General features: G+C 40.5%; 1 protein-coding gene across 1 annotated transcript in view; it reads left to right on the forward strand.

Moving 5' to 3' along the window:
* Window positions 1–3,483: 3,483 nt before the first annotated feature.
* Window positions 3,484–14,750, forward strand: part of LOC136448567 (synaptotagmin-15-like) — a 50,583-nt gene continuing 39,316 nt past the window's right edge. The window contains exons 1-2 of the mRNA XM_066448182.1: window positions 3,484–3,968; window positions 14,053–14,224. Of these exons, the coding sequence (XP_066304279.1) occupies window positions 3,878–3,968; window positions 14,053–14,224 (263 nt within the window). The 5' untranslated portion in view covers window positions 3,484–3,877. The remainder of the gene's footprint in view (window positions 3,969–14,052; window positions 14,225–14,750) is intronic.

Consider the following 14,750-nt stretch of genomic DNA (forward strand, 5'->3'; position numbering starts at 1 on the left):
GACAAAGGTTTAGACAATTCAGAGTGAAGTCGGTCCGCATGATGTAGTTGGACTCTCGACTATTTAAAACAAAGAACTATCATCGGCAACTATAAAGGTAAAGAATCCAAATTGTTGAATATATCATTAACATATAGAAGGAACAATATAGGGCCCATTTGTCTTGAGGATCACCTTTTTTTGATATTGGAATGACATTTGCTCTTTTCCAAATTGTCGAGGATTATCCATGTGTTAAGGATATATTATTATATTTTATCAGATATAAATTGAGTAAAAGTTTTGAGAAAGTGACTGTCAATATTGCCATAGCCTTGGGCCTTCGAGATATTCTGGTCACTAATATATAATTCAACTTCTTCGGGTGAAGTCAAAAGACAAGATAAACTAGCATCATTATGAAATGTAAGGCTAGGAAGGGTAGCTCGAGATTTATCAATATCTTCTTGTACACATTTTTAACGAAAAAAAAAACACGTTACAAAAGCGTCGGCTACCTGCAGTTGCGTAACGTTTCATCGCCTCGGCTTCTTCGTACGTGTGTGAAGACGCTTCTTGCTCTTCTTGCAACTTGAGTCCAGAAGCGCCGTTGCCATGGCGTCCACGCCCGCGTGAACCACAATGATGGACAGGAGGGGGTTGAGGCGGCGGCCCGCTGGTTTAGCTGATACTGGGGCCGGAGAAAGGGGACCGGACTGGCTCTGCGTGCGCGTACATTTGGATCGTACGAGAAAACCAGGCAAAACCAGGTAGAGGTCGGAAGATGAGGCCGGCAAAGTTTTACAGACTAAAAGTTCAGGATCAAGCAATTAAAGCAAGAGGATGTAACGGCTGCAGGGGCATATGATAAAAATGTCACAATCTACCCCACCAACCTCTGCTTGGAGAGTATGAATAACCAAGTATACCTTGATTAGTCTGACAACGTACGCTCACATTGCCCTTGCCTTTATTTTGGGGGATAATGTGGCATTAGATGGTGGGAAGGGCATTTTGTTCTTCTTCGAGTGGTAGACCAATTTTCTTTGAAAAAAAAAAAACTTACTAGGGGATGGGTGGTACAAACTCCAAAAAGTTTCTACTTAAGAAGTCAATAAGAGTCTCTGCCCAGAAAGTAAGCGGCTTTGTAGAGGTGCGAAATTCTCAAGCGTCAAACTCGGTCCGCCTTTTTACCGGAATACACCGGAATACCCATTAAAAGGGAATGAAATCTACCGGATTACACAATCCTTTGATGAGTTAATAGCAACCTTAGAAGTTGATCTATTGAATACTTTCGAAATTCTCCTCTCTTAGTATATATTCTCACTGTGACCACGCTACGCAAACATTGCAATCCGCAAGGTTGGAAACAAACATGGCGTCTGGCCGAGTCGCCATCGTCGATAGCAGGCCATAAGTAATTTTTTTTGTTTTGTTCTCTGGGCCATAAATAGATTATTCCATGCCAAATTACAACAACCTGTGATGTTTACTCATCAAAACATAGTGTATTTCGGTAGATTTCACCCTACTTTATTGGTATTCCGGCGTGTTCCGGTAAATCCATGCCGGCCAGGTAAAAAAGCGGAGCCGTCAAACTCATGAATGCCTGTTTGTAACTGAATAAATAAGTAGGTACAGTTCGAACGAACGTGCCCGTGTAAAACACATGTTATAACATAGAAATCTATGGGAAAAAGAAACCTATGAATGAGGCCTTAAATAAAAATGAAAATATTCATTGAAGCTGGTGTGCTACGCGGAATGGCGGTTATACCGGCTGTATAGATACAGGTACAGATACAGAAGGACAGTCAAGGAAGTTAACCTCTTTTTTCCGGGTGCGTTCTGAATAGTGACACATCCATATAGCTTGAATGTCAGCCCCTCGGGTTAAGGTGTCCACAGAGTGTACGCGGACACATTACAGAAATACATGTGGCGATAAAATTACCGAAATTCCTGACAATCGGACGTATACTACACGATTAGGCTCGCCCCTGAAGCATCGCCAAAATATGCGTAATACGTATGGTATTTAGAATTGTAGTTCTTTTTAGTGCTTTTTTTTAAATATTACATGAGAATTGCATAATAATGGAGGAAATAAAAACGGAGAAAATTGAGTATGAAAACACAAATTTTCGGTCCAACTGTTTTTTTTCCATTACCAAGCTACAGTGCAACAACCACGTTCCTACGATCAAAGTACATTTTCCCAACCTGTTTTGATGATGCCTCCAACTGAAAGTATTCAACAAACCTTTGTAATTGTAATTGAAATATCATTTTACAGAATATCCATAATTATCATTCACATATTGGCCTTAAAGTCGAAAATAGATATCGGAATAAGGATATATAAAAGAAGCTCTGCAGTCGGTAAACGTTGCGATTTTCCACCCCAATATCTGCTTAGAGATTAAGGAATATGGTTTATTTTCTGCCCAATGAGCACACTAGTGCTCTTATATGCTCCATTTACTTTGCTACAACACTTCATTATTGCGGAAGCGTTTTGAAATGCTTCTAGGTCATGTAAATGCCAAAGACATTTAGATAGGAAGTGAGGCTACGTAGCCGTTGCATTAAGTAAGATTTAATGGACTGCTCAAAATGGACGGCAGGTGGTCAATACTTAACAGGTCTTTACATACAACTGTGTGGAAAAGGTTTGCTCTTTAATGGAATAATGTGAAAGTGTTGTACACTTTCAGTCTGTGAAAGTGTTGTACACTTTCAGCATCATTGAAATCGTATCAAGTTCTTCCAGAAAAGCATCTAAGATCAAAGAACGACGTACAAAAATACGCATGATTTTTGGGTAAATCTACCATATAGTACATTCAACTGTGTGGAAAAGGTTTCCTCTTTAATGGAATACTGTGAAAGTGTTGTCACTTAAATCGTATAAAGTCCTTACTGAAAAAAATCTTAAGATCAAAGAACGACGTACAAAAATACGCATGATTTTTGCGTAAATCTACCATATAGCATTACATCAAGCGTATGGATGCTGATATTTGAGTAGTCGCTTCAGGCGTTGACGTCATGCGGTAACCACTTTTTTCACGAGTCTCCTTTCACGAACGCACGCTCACGGCTGTTCTGGGTTTTCATCTGCCCTTTGGACCCTCGAGCGTTTTTCGGGCCGCTGAGTGGAAATTAGCTGAATGCCGGTTTAATTCGGCGGTGGATGGTTCCCTGTATCGGGGCAAACAGGATGTAGGAGGAGAACATAAGTCCTCGGAACGTTCCATTTTGCAGGGTGGGGCGCCGGGCAGGTCCGCACGGAGGGACTGAAATTCTCAATTTCATTATCACTATTCACTACTATTCAATGCCTCACTTTTTCAAACGGGTTCACTGTTTACATTTTATGAACACGTGCGCACTGCACTTTTTGATGTGTACTACAACGCAACGCGTTGTGATAGAGTATCCTTCTACCTATTTTGTAAGTGGCATCGTCTTGTTTGCGAGGCAAGTGAAGTATTCGGCCTGCCACGGAGCTTATTTATCGATCATTACACTCTACACAGGAAAGTAGGGGGCAGCCTTGTACACAAATCGTAGTGGTGTGCTGAGCAAACGGAGTAACAAAACTGATTTGTGTATCTTCTCCATGGCGTGAAATAACATCGTTTTATTTTTACGGGACACGGCGGCGAGAGGCCATACACCTGCCAGCGGCGTCTAGTGCACAGGAGACCGCTTACAGTACTGCCATCACCCGGTACTCCAGCCACGGAGTATCTTAGGAAGGATATAACGTTTACTCTGACAAAATACAACGTCCTTCGCCTTATCAACTAGACCAGGACGTCGCGTTTCGTGATTTTGTCAGAGACATTGCGAGGGTATAGTCTAAGGGTCTGCTCGTGACAGATTGAATATGGCAATCGCTTGGAGTGCTGGCGGCGGCTCTGCGACGGGGAACAGCCGGACTGGCGGCGACTTCTCTCCGGCACCGGCTGGACCAAGAGGTGGGTCTTAACTCTGATACTGTTTGTGGGACATGCTGGGTTAGAGTTGAATCGATTTATTTTGCTCACTAAGGGTGGGATGTCCGACAAAGGAACAAGTAATGGAGAAATGATAATAACTGCATATTAGATTTGCCGTTTTCAGTTATTTCTGGGGACCTTATTTTTTATCTTCACCCACTATACTAGTAGTCTATAAGCCTTGTTTTACATAATACGACAGGTTATTGTGAATGTATGGTTCATAAAGTTTATGTTTAGTGATCCTTTTGTTGTTTCCTGATTTGTTATGATTTTGTAAGGTCTCCCTTGGAAATCAGTTACTCGGTTAACTGAAGGGACCACCCTAAACATTCATGAATAAACAAAACGACGGTTGAAAATAGATGACGGCAATTGCATGCTTGATATAAATTTCTAACCAAAAATTCGTATATTTACTACATTATCCACTTCAACCGGAAATATTCCACATATAAAATTTATCAACAAAAACCATGTACGTCTCTGACAAATATCATAAATCCCTTCATAAATCAACAGGTGGGCGTTTGGCGATCGTATCCGCGTTGGCCAGGTCAAGGAGGTCAAAGGGCAACTTTCCGTCATTTTTGTTGACTCTGAGGATAACAGAGCACAAAGGATAATGTTCTTAACGCCAAGCCTTAGCAAAATAGTAACAGTCGTAGTTGGCATAGAACGTCTAGGTTTTGGTTGAACGTCTAAAAGTAACGTGCATTTTACGTCATCATTCAATAAAGAGATTGTATCTTTATTGTTGATATGTCTGGTATGTGACCTTCAGTGACCTCTTGCTAGCGCGTTTCTAAGTTATCAATCAATCATTCAAGTCCATTGTCTGATAGCTTACAAGTTTGTACGTTCGTGCCACGCCTCTATTATTTTTGATAAAAACTTGGCTTCACAAAAACCAACATTTAGGAAGAAATGGGACCCAAATCTGTGTAAAATTTAGTCTTTATTACTTTATCTACAGTCATTAGCGACGATCCTTCTAATAACGCCAAGTCGGCGCAATTAACAGACGACTTCATAAAGACCATATCGGTTCAGCTGTTACCTCCTTGAAGAAGGTTCTATTCCTTCGGGGATATTGCGGTTGATTGTATCTGAGTGTTTGCAGCTTTAACTCAAAACACCTTTGATGCATTTGTATGTACTTTAGTTTGTCTTCTGCTACATGTAGTATAGGCGAGATGATGCATGTTCATTCTGGGTACCGTAGCAGTTTTTCTAGATAATGTAATATTTCAGAACGACATCCCCATCTTGAAGGCGTGGTACAGTCCACAGCTGGCGCAAATAAGCTGAGACCCTTCTCTCTAAGCAGAGGTTAGGCTCCGGCTTGTTACATTACCCTGGTGTGATACTGCTAAGTGTTACAATAAACAACTAATTGGACGTAATTGGAAACAGGATTTAAGAAAATTGTTATTGAGTAAAGAGGGTATCAAACACCTTAGCCCACACGGCAAACACCATAATTACTTCACGGAGGTTTGTGTCCTACGGACTCTTGTTTTGGTGGAGAACAAACGATGCCGACAGCACTGTATTCCTTTAATCTTTTTAGATGCACAGCATCAAACACTTCACTGATATGTCACATCTACCTTAGACATCAATGACGAGAAAACATCTAAAGGATAAACCTCTTAATTACCCGGCATCAAATACCACTCTTCCTCAAGGCATTGCTGGCCGTTTCCGACATAACAACCTTGGGGATTCTTCTGTATCCGTTGATAACTTATGAAGGATTTCCCTGTGCCTCAAGTTCAGGTCCCGCGGTCAGGACAGCTCAGTTGAGGCTGCATCCGTCTTTTGGAAGGGACGTAAAATGGGGGTCCCGTGTTCGAGGAGGTGCCTAACGGTAAAGGGGAAAGGCTGGCAACCCCTGTAAAATACACCCAGTTACAAAAACAGCAAGAAAACTTGCTGCCTTATGTAAGGCACTGCAAGGGTCTGAACAAATTCGAAAGAAAATAGAAAATTCAGAATCTTATAATCATTACATCTCAATTTTTAGCCAACCGACATGTTTACCCCAAGCAGGCCATTCCGCTGATATTTGTAGTGGTCACAGTAGCGTGTGTTTTCGCGAGGTCTAACAACAAGTACTGCAGAGTTAAACATAAACAAGCGTGTCTGCAATCCGTACTTTGGACACGTCGTGTGTGTCTTTATTTCATATATACAAATGTAGCTATGGTGGTTTACATTTAACGTAACGATTTGTCCAACAGGCAGTTTTTACATTTCCAAACCCCACCTACAAAAGTATGGGAGTCTATTGATATTTTCAACTTGGTTACAAATCTCTATCCGGGCTTCAAGCTGGGTTTCCTCGGTATTAAGAGCTTTTATCCCCGCCGGCCAACTAAGCACACTTCGGTGCCCTGGTGATATTTGCCTGGAGTGCCTAAATTCAATTACCCCCCTAGCCTCACCTGGAAGGCTCTATAGCAAAATTTTAATGGTTTCCAAGAGGTTGCTTATGCGCGCCCTGGCAACAGTTGGGATTTGAGAAGTTATTAGTACATGATCAATTCTATCTGGATTCTAGAACGTCTTTCTATTTCCGCTAGATTGTGCCAAATATATATACTGTTTCCAGCAGAGTATTGATTAAAAAAACGGATTGCCTTGACACCGACAGTACTGTGCAAAAAGAAATGCTCGCTGTGTATCAATTTCGCGGCAGAGAGAAAATATAGTGTTCGCGGCCGTTTTAAATTCGCGGTTGAAACCGCCAAACAGGATTTCACTGAAAAAGGGGAAATATTCCCGGCGGTTTTAATTTTGTGATGAAGAAATTACAGCAAAAATCGTGAACATAAAACCACCGCAAACATTTTCCATTTTACAGTATTTTCTGCCAATGCATAACAGCACCAACACTTGACCTTTCTCCTACTAACCATTCGCTACAGGTGGTCTGATAATTTGCATACTGGTTGCCAGCGCGGCGGTTAAGTGTGTAGTTCTTGAACCTTGCAACATAAGTGTTTTTCTTTAAAAGGACTTTTTTTAATAGCATAATAACTAACTTTTTGCAAGTGCAGTTCCACATTCATAGTGCAATCGTAAATCTGAATAGTACATGGAAATTAGCTTGTAGTATATTGAAGGTCTTGGTCCTACGCGCTGGAGCTACGCGTACAAGGAAATTGTTGAACTAAGATTTATAACCACTGTCAAAGCACAAAGGCTTCAATTTGAAAGAAAATGCTTGAATATACCTCTTTTTTATCGTCTGTGGGTCAAAGCTGACTCTTTAATCAAGTTAAAGTTGAGATGTTGATGTTTTTATGGCAATAGATGACTTCTGTATGGGGTACGTGCTTGCGTGTTGAATACACTCCAAAGATCAGACCGGATAGCCAAATCCTTGAGCAAACGTTACATTGTATTAGTCGTCTTGTTACCTCCGTGAAGGAGGTTCACCTCCTGCGGGGGTACTGCTATTGATTGTGTCTGAGTGTTTGCAACTATAACTCAGGATCCCTTTGCTGCATTTGTCTTTACTTTATCACATCGTCTACTAATATAGACGAGATGATACACGTTAATTTTTGGCGCCGTAGCAGTTTTTTAGATAATGTAATATTACAGAACGACACCCCCATCTTGAAGGTGTGGTACAGTCCACAGCTAGCGCCAGTAAGCAGTTTTCACCTCTCCAAGTAGAGGTTAGGCACACGCTTGCTACACTGCCTTGGTTTAGTACTGCCTAATTTTACAATGAATAACCACGGGTACATAAATGGAAACATTTTTTTCTGGTAAAGAGGGCATCAGACACCTTAGCCCACACGGCAAACGCCATAGTTACTTTACGGATAGTACCTAAACCCGTGTCCAGGTTCAGGTCCGGATTCAGATCCAGAGGTTCAGGTTCAGGTCCGGACTTATAAGTGAACCCATGGCATATGTGTGCTTAAATATGTTTTTCATTGTTACCTGTAAAATTGCATATTGGCATATATTTTACATGAAATTTGAAAACTATATAATTATGCGAATTCGTATACAGTCAGTACTAAACACAAAAGTTCAGTTGCAAATTTCAAGATCTAAGTTAAAATGGTTTAAAACAAAAAGAAGAGTATTAGCGTATTAGTAAGAGTATAAACGTTAGGTCCAGTCCGGATCAGGTCCGGGGTTTGGGTACACAGCAATATTCACGGACATGTATTGTGGTTTGTAACACCACTCATGCCCTGACCACGTACACACCCGCCTTCACACCACTTGGCTACCGACGGCCTTGAATGAGGGCAACAGCTCGCTCTGGAGAGGCCTTCGAAATCTAGGGCCATTCCATTAAACTTTGAAAAGAGCACCTTCCACAGATTTTATTACAAAATACATAATGTTACACCACAACGATCACAATCACCACAGCTTTGCGAGTTTATAAACTATTTGCATTACTCATATATAGCTTGACAAGTTGACACAAATGAGATAAAAACTGTATACGTAAAAATGTTTTAAAATCATAAACAGAATATTGAGTGCATACATAGTGATGATAAATCTTAAGAAAAAAACTAGGGTACCCTATCAAAACATCATCCGGCATCCTTTAAAGGGGTACAGTAAGTAGCAATATTCGAAAGTCGTTTCAAGTTTCAAAACAACATAATAGGGGTGGGAACGTAGCTTATGGCCACATAGTACCAACCTCAAATATTAGATAAAGGTGTATTGTCAAAACTGTTTTGAATTTTTGGCTATCAAATATTATCTGCGTTATTCAACGGTTGCTTGGGAAATATGAAAAATGTTTCCTGGAAAACGTCTATGTTTTGTAATTCTTAATGGATAGGTACAGCATAAAATATGAGTCTTCTATTGTTGAAATAATCTATGATAATGTTTGTATATACCAAACAGCACGTAGCCCCAGTTATAGCAAACAAGTCACGATCACAGCTGTGCAAATTGTCTTGAATGGCGGGAACGTCATATTGGTTGTGACGTCAGTGCAGCCAAGCATGCCGGTTGGTTGAACATTTATCAAAGAGTAAGATTTATTATTCAGTACATGTATATAGTGTGTGTACATATAGTGTGCACTTGCGTCATAACTGCATCGATGCAATTACAAATTCAAATTTACCTGGAAACCCTAAGGTTTAACGATCCAGGATGATAGGCAATACTTCAGTCATACTTACATGGTTGCTAACACGTACGCCATATTGTTCTGCCATGTTTCTTCCGTTACCATGGCAAACGCGTCAAGCGTTTTAATATCGTTGTTTTGGGTTGATTAGGCACTGTTTGTGCCGTGTTTTTCTAAGGGGCTCTTCCACATAAAAGCTCAATGAAGGCGTGTTGAGAGATTTTGTTCCCTCGGTCATATTTCCATTTTCCCAACATCAAAATCTGTATCTCCGTTGAAATATCTCTATCGTTAAATACGACTAAACGTAGACAAAAACAAAGTGGCATTGTAATAGTAAATGCAACGCTTAACACACTTAGTACTGTTAATGTTAGCAGCATACTGTTCTAGAGTAATAGCATGTAAACTACTGTAAATGCAGAAATGTTCGCGATGGTTTTATGTTCCCAGTTTTCGCGGTGAACTTCCAACGCGAACTTAAAACCAGCGCAATGGTTTTTGCCCACCTATGACTGTAGCGCTACTATTGTTTCAAACGCGAACTTAAAACCACCGCGAACAGTCCATTTTCTCCCTACCGCGAAATAAAAACCACGCGAACTTAAATGCATCTACAGTATTAGATTAACTATCTCTACTGTTATTCATATATTAGACTAGTTTTTAAAGAATTGTTAGATTTTCGAAATAGTTCAATTGTTATGTATCCACAATCTGCCATACATTGTACCTGTTGCAATGGTCACGCAATAAAGTTCTTCTGTTTTCTTCTGATTCCAAAATCTTGGGTCAGTATTAAAACAACATAAACAATATTAGGGCCCACATTGTGACGACAACACCTCGTTTCTACGTAACGCAAGGATGAATGAGAGTGGAACTAAGGTCATCGATCGATATCAGGTGCTTTTATAATATCGATATATTTGCTCTGTCTACAAGGCCGCGACAGCTGGTTTTAAGTGCTTCTCCAGTTACGTGCAAGAGCGTCACGCTTAAGGACGCGCTTTATGATATGTGGTTGGGAGATTCCATTTTCTTTACAGGTAATATCTAAAAGGGTATTTCACTGTGCTGCGCCTTATTGCGACAAACGGCACTAATCGGCGCAAATTTGTCGCCTTAATTTACAATTGGCGAAATGACCCAAAGTGGTGCAATCACTGCAGTCTTTTTGATGAATTTAAGTCAGTGGCAGCAATGCGATATCTGATAGATTTATCTTGTATCTAATTTGGAGGCGAAAGTGAGTTCTGAGATTCGGGCACGGCCATTTTGTTTGTAGAGGTCACGTATTTTACCCGTGAGCCGCAATTCACTGTGAAAAAAATCTACGAAAATTCGCAAAGTTGTCGAACTAGCTTGACCCAATTTGACGTAGTCCAATGAGATACCCGTTTTTGGAGTGACTGAAGGAGCAGTTCAGGACCCGGATGTTTTCACTCAGTCACACTTAACTGACGGTTACTGTACACTACTGTCCGATGTTTGTTGTTGTTCTCCACAAATCTGTTGATCTGTTTGCGTTGTACATTTGGGGCAACACGTCGATATATCGTGATGCATGGCGAGACATGTGATACATATTCCAGAGGTTGCCGTTATCAGGAGATCTAACTATTGCATTCCTGAATACATAATTATAGAATAAATCATTATTTAAGTAATCTGCATACCAAAAATCCGTCAACCTTTTCTTGAGTCTTACTCTGTCAAACTCTGGAACAAAATTAGCCCCTGCCACTCAAAAATCGTGACCATAGCTTGTCCGGCACACGAGATATAAAAACAGGAAGTTTCACTGCAGTCCCATAAGACGTCGCCAAAATCTGATCATTTTGAGGTCTTACCAAAATCTACCCCCCCCCAAAAAAAAAACAAATAGCAAGAAAATCCATCCATGCATTATTGAGTTATGCTGTTTACAAAGGACTGTCACGTACGCACACACACACACACACACACATACATACATACGACCAAAAACATAACCTTCTTAGCAAAGGTTATAAAGTACTACACAGCTTTTAGTGGTGGGGGAAGCAGCCCTAAATCTTTTCAGATCCAAACGAACATGTCGAATGCCTTCGAAACACGCTACCAACATACACCGTCCTTGACTTAAGTACTATTCCTTCGCAGTGCAAGTTTATCGCTTTGACCCATCTTTCTAAATGAAGACGGTGACCTTTTAGTTCAACTTTAGCTCATTAATACAAAATCTACCCCTGCATTAGTTTGTTTAAGATATCTCTACTGTGTACTGTTTGTTTAAAGGGAGAGGCGCTACATAAATTGTCTACTCATACCAAGATTTCTAAGAAGATAATAAACGGGGAGCCAACACACGGCTATTACTTGAGCTAAAACGTAAAAATGTCTCAAAAAAAGGTGCCCAATTGTTTAACGCAATTACCTCTGCACAATTATTTCTAAGATGAAATCAATAATCCTATCATTTTTAGACTATCCTTCAATAATTCCTTTAGGTTGGTAAGTCACTGAATAAAAATAAAAAAGACCCCTTGTACACAACGAAGTGCTTAAAATCTCTCTGGGCCCGCGGCACGTTGGCGACCTCACTGCGACCGAGCAATTTGACAGAGCTTTGATCATAAAATGAACCTTTTAACACTTTTTGTGTATTTTTGTTTCTAAGTCATACTTGGACCTTCCGCACAATATTCCCTATATAATGCCAAGGGTAACAAAAATGTAATTTAGGACGCTGCGAGTGAGATAGGGGCTTTATTCGTTTATGTTTACACCTACATGAATCTGAGCTGCAGTGCAATGTACACCACTCAGAATTACCCTGATGAAAAGGACAGACAATCACCGAAACAATGGTGGAATAAAACACTTAGTTGTGTACAAACTATAAAGAGTATTTTTATTCTATCAGTACTGTCAGTTTTGTTCTTTGACACGGAAGAAGGTCAAGGAACGCCTCTCGAAACGTTCGGAACTGATTCTCGTAATTTATCCTTTCGTACAGATTGATTTGTTTGCAGAAACCTTGCGGACGTCATTGCACAAGCACACATCATAAAACCTATTTTAATAACGCATGTTTGATGTCATACAATGTATTACGACGACATCGAAGTTAAGCAAGAAAGTCTTGTGCTGTGTGTTTGGTTCAGGGGTCCTTGGTTCGAACTACAAAGTCTGGGTCCCCTTACTTGTCCCGTTGACGTTGTACCCTTGGGAAAGGCACTTAACACTCATTCCCTTGCTACACTCAGATGAACATGAGTACCTAGCTTCGGTTAGGGACGTCCCTGGGATTGGACGTTAAATGGAGGTCCTATTTTGAGGAGAGCCACACCTCGAACACGCAAAAGAGCCTACCACACTTATCGAAAAGAGTGAGGGTCCTTCTCAGTGTGAGTGCATCTATCAGGATGTGCAGATTGTGCTTTTCGGTACAAACCTGGTGTGTAAGGCCATGAGGCTGTTTACCGGGCTTGCAATACTAACAGACAGAATTGCCTATAGCTAGCTAGATAGCAAGCTGGCATTTATATGTTCTATCGCTACACGGCTGCCTGTGACACCATACAGACTTCCTGGTTACCCGACAGCTGGAGTATGACCAGTGATAGCGCCTGTTCTAATGCGTTTTAATGGGGTGGCGGCCAACTAAGTATTAAAGTTACTATCTATGCGCAGCTGTGCGAAGCCTGATTCGTTCCCAGTCGTTTACTGCGTCAGTATCCATCGGCCGGTACAGCCGTCCGTACGGTTAACAGCCATCCCCAGACAGTTGTTGGGTGGAAAGATCATAAAATATTCTGACTCCTTTATTCAAGTAAGGGCCTGTTTTACAGAAATGGCCCAGGACAGTCAAAAAACTTTGCAACCTCTCTTGTCAACAGTTGAGCTATCTTTACGTTACCCTCACACAAAAGCGGCTGGTTTAAATACATCAAATCGAACGAGTTGTCACACCTAAACCGTATGACAAGTTTGTTAAGAAATATATCATAAATAGATGCCTAACGTAATGATGGCAATGAGTTTTATTCTCGTTATTGAGAGAAACTAACCTTTAAACACGTTAATTCTAGGTTGACTCTGGCTCAGGGTTATTTCAAGCACAGTTCACGCGTTCCAAGTGTCCTAAAATGTTTTAACAGTTTTGTACCGCCACGATATCAAGGATTTTATACCAAACAACATCGCATGGCCAAACTCCATATCAGCGCAACCTAGTATGAAACAGCTACTTGATATGGTCTCCCAGTACAAGCATGCTTTCTCAATTACTAGTATATTCCTATGATGACATCGCCACATGTATGCTCATCCTTTACAAGGTAGATCTTATGCTGTGTGCACAAGACAATAGCGACCTCTATCGCTGTTTTTGTTATTTTCATGATGTTAAATTTCCAAAGCTCGAAACTTTACTATGTTCCCATTTTTGCTATTCTAATCAAAGGAAAGATATATTTCTACTACTAATTAAGCCATGTTGAGTTGATATGATTATGGATGACGTCCGCTAGCTGCTAAATGAGCAAATATGTATCCCGTAAATTGCATACAAAATATCGAAAAACAGGTACTTGTTTTGTAGAATGCCAAAGCCAATTCTAAAGTCAAAGAAAATGTGAAAGAACAAAAATGAAGAATCTATTCTTCGGCATACCATATCCCGTATCATCGGTCATTTGTTGAACCTTCCTTACCACATAAGTTTCACAATGAGGGCATTTTTTTGTGCCAAACCTTTATTTGCTCGCTCGTTTCAGTTTTGGTGTCCCGGAGCTTTTTTCTCTTCTCCTGTCTGTCGAAACGTCTGACTGTTTCAAAATTTTATACAGTTGATTGAGTAACTATTTTTGGCGTTTCTTCTCCTGTCATTTGTCGAAAGAATTATTGACAGAAATATTCATTATCATTCAACTATAACTTCAGGTTACGATGCAGCCCTGGTAGTTGGCGCATGCGCATCAGTGCTGGTGACGGTAGGTGCGGTGGGTTTCCTGTGCACCTGGCTATGGAGACGGAAGCAGGGTTACCATAGCAACGTGGACGACCTGAACAACGAGGGCGGCGATTCTTGGTTTGACTGTTGCTGGCCAACAAGGTATGCGGTGTTTTCTATTTAATATTTAGTTGTTTGTTTTGTTTGCTTGTTTGTCTGCTTGTTTGTTTGCTTGTTTGTTTGTTCATTTGTTTTTACCAACGCTTTCTGGTCAAATTAACTCAACAACCCTTGAATGGATCACAATGATATTTCGTAGGTGGGTAGGTCTTAGCAAGACGAAGGTAAACATTGATTTGGGGTCCCATGGTATGTGGCCTTGGTACTGCAGCAGAACTTCTTTTCTTGTATCTTTTGTCCTGGACATGCTATGGTATTAATTTTTTTAATGGCAGATAGCTTTTGATGTAAGGAAGAGTTAAGGATCTAGGGGCATATTTGTTGGTCATGGGACACATTCAGTGGTGCAATACCTGGATAATCCTCTAGATGTCGCTTCAAACTTGTTGCCTTTCGACGCGTGCTTGAGACATTCGAGATTTAGATCAAATTTGTTGTACGTTTCTATAATATCTATATCTCATAAGAGAAAAGCCGGGAAACTCTATAGGGAGATGGTGGTAAAGTT

The sequence above is a fragment of the Branchiostoma lanceolatum genome, chromosome 14, assembly GCF_035083965.1.
Source record: "Branchiostoma lanceolatum isolate klBraLanc5 chromosome 14, klBraLanc5.hap2, whole genome shotgun sequence".
In the NCBI taxonomy this organism is placed as follows: Eukaryota; Metazoa; Chordata; class Leptocardii; order Amphioxiformes; family Branchiostomatidae; genus Branchiostoma; species Branchiostoma lanceolatum.